The 6,000-nt window shown below is 26.4% G+C and overlaps 1 protein-coding gene across 1 annotated transcript in view; it reads right to left on the bottom strand.

The window, feature by feature from the left end:
• Positions 1-5,370, bottom strand: part of LOC111034884 (GTP-binding protein REM 1-like) — an 84,669-nt gene extending 79,299 nt beyond the window's left edge. The window contains exon 1 of the mRNA XM_022316291.1: positions 5,151-5,370. Within this exon, the coding sequence (XP_022171983.1) occupies positions 5,151-5,167 (17 nt within the window). The 5' untranslated portion in view covers positions 5,168-5,370. The remainder of the gene's footprint in view (positions 1-5,150) is intronic.
• Between the last annotated feature and the right edge of the window lie 630 nt (positions 5,371-6,000).

Consider the following 6,000-nt stretch of genomic DNA (forward strand, 5'->3'; position numbering starts at 1 on the left):
ATTATTAGTAGCTTGTAATAAATTTAACTTTCAAACATTTACTTGTATTTAGGCTGTGATGAAAATATTATTTTTAAGTAGGTACATATTATTCTTCAAACATAAATTACATTTTGCTTGGAATAAATTTAAAAACAGATTATAAATAAATATAAGCACGCCCTATAAAAACAACAACTTTTGTAGTTTAATGATGGTTAATAATGTGTAATAATATAGTTAACCATTTATTAATATAAATAAATTAGAATAGGTGACAACAATAACTAATAAGAAATGTTTTTCCTGACCAGCATATAATATTACGTACCTATGTTACTTATTTATTCATTATATAAGGATTAGCCATTAGTGTATCGCTTGAAGATAAATTTGTATAATGCTTTGTATATGAATATTATTTATTTCTTGTTTGGAAAAATAAATGTTTATTTTGTACATAAAATCAAATAGGGCCTGACTCTGAGTGATTGATTGATCAACTCAGAGCCTAAACTATGATAGCTATAGACTTTACATTTTCGTGGTATCTACGTACCACTATGTGGGGGTGCACTAAGAAAAGATTTCTCGAAATTCTCATTTTATAGAGGTACTCACACAAGGATTTTCAGCTTCCCGATAGAAATCAGGCAACGGCGACGGGATAGCTAGTAAATATAATATACATATACATTAAATATGGTTGTTGGTTATCCAAAGTTAATAGACTAAAAAAACTACTAGACCATGTTCAATAAAATTTATATTAATAGATTCCTTGAGGCTTGAATGGTGTTTATTCAATATTTCTTCAACCCCTATAGGGAGGTCAAGAAAAAATAATTTATTTTTAGTTTGTGTAAATGGTTGCCAGTGGTTGAATATTTTATTGCTATAATAATTAATTAAAAATATTACATACAAATTTATTCACAAACATTTTTTTTTACAAAATTTTCACTGACAACTCCGAACGGATAGCTAGTTTATTATAAAACGTACCTACTACAGAAGTATATGTTTGAATTTTAATCTTAAACTATTTATAATATATACATGAATGTAAATAGTTAAATATTTTATTTTATTTTGTATTTAAATTTCACTAAAAATATAACGATATTTTATTTGAGTGAAAAAGTTCGTTTATTTAACTTGTACAAATTGAAAAATTATATAATAATTTAACTAGTTCCTAAAAATATAATTTATTATTTCAATTATATTATATTATGATATAATTGAATTTATGATGTTCAAAACTCGGAGCGAAACGATGATTGCATTGGATTTACAATGATGTGTGTTATTATATATTAATTTGCCTGTCAACAGTCATCATTTTTCTGAGCACTAAACGCTTCGACACTTTGAGGGTGGCTTCTGGAAGTCAAAATTAATTATTATCCATACTTCTATTAACTCTAGAGAAAAACTAAAAACAAAATTACGGAAAATGGTAATCTTTATTCAACATTTTTAACAAAATCAATTTTTTTTATTATTTTGCTCTATTTAAAAAACAAATAACTGCAGATTTTTGAAACTTTCAACAAATTTATACATTTGTATTTTTTAAACAGGGAATAACTTTCAAATATTTTAGCACTTTTGAGTTATTAATGCAGTATAGACATATGAAATTTTTGAATTTCTTATATTTTTTATAATAAATGTTGAAAAAAATTCTTTATGTGTCTTATAGTAGTTTGAAGAACTTAGCGTAAATCGACATTAATTTCTCAAGAGTTATGAGCATTTTAAGTAAGGTGTCTAAATCACGAAAATGTGCATAATTTTGTTGTAGTTGAATATTCATTGATGTGTCACTCTGATAAAGCTAGTATGATTTTTACAATATTTATTTGATTTTCATTTCAATAGCTTAAGGAGTCTCCTCTCTGAATTGATTTTCATTTAGGTAGGTACAATAATTCATATCATTGAATTCAAATTCAACACATCCATTATGGTGACCAGCTCAATAAGGTACACCCAAAACCTACTATACAGCATAATGAGTTCTACAATTTTGCATTGTATTATATAGACAAATATTTATGTACCTAGTAAGTGATAAATCATCAAAAGTGTCATTGTTTACATTTTATAAGTCAGTCATTTTATCTACATACATTTATGCATAAAAAATATTTGAAACTTTTTCCCAATAGTTATCTTTAAGATTAACAATATTTTTAACGTTTATTTATAATTTGATTTATTTTGACATTAAAACATCATTAAATTGTATTATAATGCTGACATTAAATTTATGACTAATTTAATGTTTTAATATAAATGTCATATAATGTATGATGAGTATAATAGATAATATAAAGAAATATGTAATATGTATATATATATAATTATATCCAAAAAATGATAAGGAACTTTAATATATATAGGTATTAAATTTCCTTAATACCGAACATAATTTACAACTTGCAAGTATTATACCTTGTTTTAAACTGTTAATGATTTATGTACAAGAAAGTTGTACATTTCTTCACAGTTCTTTTTTAGGTGCTTATTAAAATACAATTTAATTCGAAGACGCTTTAAAAGAATTTTATTTATGCATTTCCATAGAATTTTATATTCGCGTATATTGTGAATGAAATACATTTTTAATTATTTTTATGTGATGAAACAAAAGTTATTTCATTATTTTATAAACAGCAAAATGTAATATTTTTAAATAGTATTTTATTGAAATATTCTAAAATCCAAATAAGGTGTTATTAGGTTTTATAAATCAAATTTATATCAATAATTTGAAAAGTTATTAATCGTAAATGTGTCAGCTTATAAAATTAAATGTTAATTAATAAAAAATATTTTTTATGGGCATCATAGATTATAAAAAGATATTTTGAGAATTGTATTCACTTACAAGGTATTTCATTTAATACGAATTCAATAATAGAGTTTCGACAATATACAAGTACTCCTATTAAAAGTATACTTGTAGGAAAAATGTTCATATCTTATTTTCTTATTTTTTTTTTTATTTTTTTTATTTTTTTTATTTAATTTACTTCATCTCTTATTCTTATTGTTCATGTATAGAAACAGATTGAATAAAAATACTTTAATTACAAAAAAAAAAAAAATCTTATTTTCTTACAATAGGTACATTGATTAAACTCAAAACATAATTTTAACACAGATACCAGAGATTCAGTATCACCAATCATTCTCACCATAGTTAAAGCTGCAAATTTTAAGCCTATATTGTTAATTATCACTCCTGAATCCTAATTGAATTATATCATTGAAATTGCAGAACAGGAGAAACAAATTGATTATAATTGCATTAAGATGGCAAACCATTGTTTTTTTTTTTAAGTATTTACTTAAAATATTTGATTAGTGTGTTCCTACTTGTCCTGCTATAACTATACAAGTGTTCTTTTGTTTGACAAACGATGGTGGAAAGCGGCACAAAATCCTATAACTTGAGTAAATGAGCACTACATATGTGAATAAATTATAAATTTTTCATTTGTTTATTTGTTTTGAGTTTCAAAGTCATTTAATTTAAATAATTTAGGCAAACTTTATTGTTTTGTACATTCAATTAAGAAATGCATTATTACATATTCAAATTATTGAACTTAAACTCTAGTGCTTGCAGAAACATGAATGTGTAAGTTTGGTTCCAATTTTAATTATTTCCTAGAATTTATTTTTAAAATACGATTTAAAATTAAATTATTTAATTGGTAAATGGTTTAAACTTTTTGAGTAGTATTTTCATTTAGAAATCTACCCTTTAAATAATTCATACAAATTCTTCATGCTTGTTTATTTTATTAACCTTAAAAGGTCAGTTCTAAATCATCTTCAACAAATATGGAACATTCAACTGTCAAACACTTAATTTCAAATAAATCATAAAAAACGTTACCAACTTACACTTAGAAACATGGTAAATTAAACAAAGATATATTTTTAAGAACATGGTAAATTAAGTATTCCTGGGACTTAAAAGTTAAAAATGACTTCGGTGAATGTATTTTCAAAGAGATAACTAACTAAAACATTTCTTTGCACAATTGTTGTTAAACATTCATAAAATATTTTATTTTATTGTAAAATATACACGAATAACACATCACGAATTTTAATGTAACTTAAATAAATTAAAAATATTGTGTAATTTATTGTTATTTGTTTTATTTCCTCTAAATAAAAACTTTGATGTAAATGTAAACAACTCCTTAAAAAAATAGTAATTTCTTTCAGGAGATTTATTATACGAGCATTAAACTAGTTTATATCTACTAGCTATTTTATGTTTAAAGAACATACAAATACATCATATACCAGTAACATATTATGTGTGATATTTAAGTGTAAGAATAAAAAATGTATTTAATATTTACAAATATTATGTTCAATAATATTTGTATTGAACTTGAATACAATCTATCCAAAAAAGATTCTCAAAGTAGCAAATTAAGCTATTTAACCATCTGACGAACAAAAGGTTTAAATGTTTGTAAGTATAGGTACCTACACATATTATACAAAATATAACATTTTAAAGCTAATGCATAATTGCGAAAAACTTAACAACCATTATCTATACATCGTTGCTTAAATAACAGACTTAAAGTTTTATGCAACTGGGCATTTTAGTATCTAATATTATCGCACCTACGGTTGAGCTGAAATAATTTTATTAAATTAAATGATAAAAAATAAATAGTATATAACTGTCATATATCAATTGATTTGGTTATTCTATAAGAAATATGTTCAAACAATCATACATATAGTTTCTACAATAATAATTATTTATTATACATAACTCTCAATTTGTAATAATTGTTTTTAAAATAACTCATTGAATTAAACGTTGAACGTTTGAGTTAGGTCAATTTCATGATTGTATTCGTCTCGAAATCTACTGTAAAAAAAACGAATTCAAATAACCTAATTAACCATATGTCCCTATAACAATTGCAATTTCAACCCAAAAAATGTTTTTGAATCGTTATTGTTGCGTGTGACCGAGAGGGTAAAAATAAAAATATTATCACTGCGACAACATTTATTATCATATTATTATAACAACAGCTAGCTGTGCCACTTGCAGTCCGAATTCAATACGACATGACTACACGAGGCGTAGGTACAACAATATTATACACGCATACCTGTAAAATGTCATCATCGATGAGAATGGCAGGAAAAAAACGAAAATACACGCACAAGTAACGCACACTCCGGTACACAACGACACAAACGAATCAAATATAATACGTAAACATATTATTACGTGTATGATTAATCACCGTTTATGAATTATTGGTCACTCGCAACGTGCACGTCCACGAGGTGTGATGGGACGCAAACCGCTCGGCCCGCAGAGCAAAAGGTACTGCTGGCCTCGTGCGCTATCGCGTCAGCTTCTGTTTGGACGCTGTCGACGATAAAGGGGTGCGTGGCGCGCTCGTGTTGAGGTCGTTAGGTGGTGTAGAGGGGAGGGTGAAAATCGTACGACAACAATGCTCACAGGTGCTGGGGGCAGTGGCAGATCCCATTTGGGATTGTTTTCTCGGGGGAAGGAGGGGTTGCGATGGACTAGTAGTTTTGAAGACAGTTGGAGAAGAAAAAATATGTTTGCTTTAATAAAAGATGCAACAAAAAATGTAGCAATTTTTTCTATCTTTAACTCAAGACACTCTTAAATATTGAACTACAGTCCATTATGCCGTCGGTCTTCCAGTTCCATAGACGTAATCATGATATTGATCATTTCACAGAGTGTGATTTCTGCCTCTATACATGGCATGTCAATATTAGAGTCAACCGATTGACCGTAGATAAGATGTGGTAATGAAAGTTGCCGTTGCGATGTAATTAATAACTTCAAACGGAACAGTACGGAACGTTTTCACTATTACTTATTAGTTATTATAATCTTATATACCAAGTAGTGTTAAAGTTCATCATTTAAAAAACTATTTTTAAAATATCGTGTAACTAGTAGTACAAAATGTGACC

Source organism: Myzus persicae, unplaced genomic scaffold (assembly GCF_001856785.1).
Source record: "Myzus persicae strain clone G006 unplaced genomic scaffold, MPER_G0061.0, whole genome shotgun sequence".
Lineage (NCBI taxonomy): Eukaryota > Metazoa > Arthropoda > Insecta > Hemiptera > Aphididae > Myzus > Myzus persicae.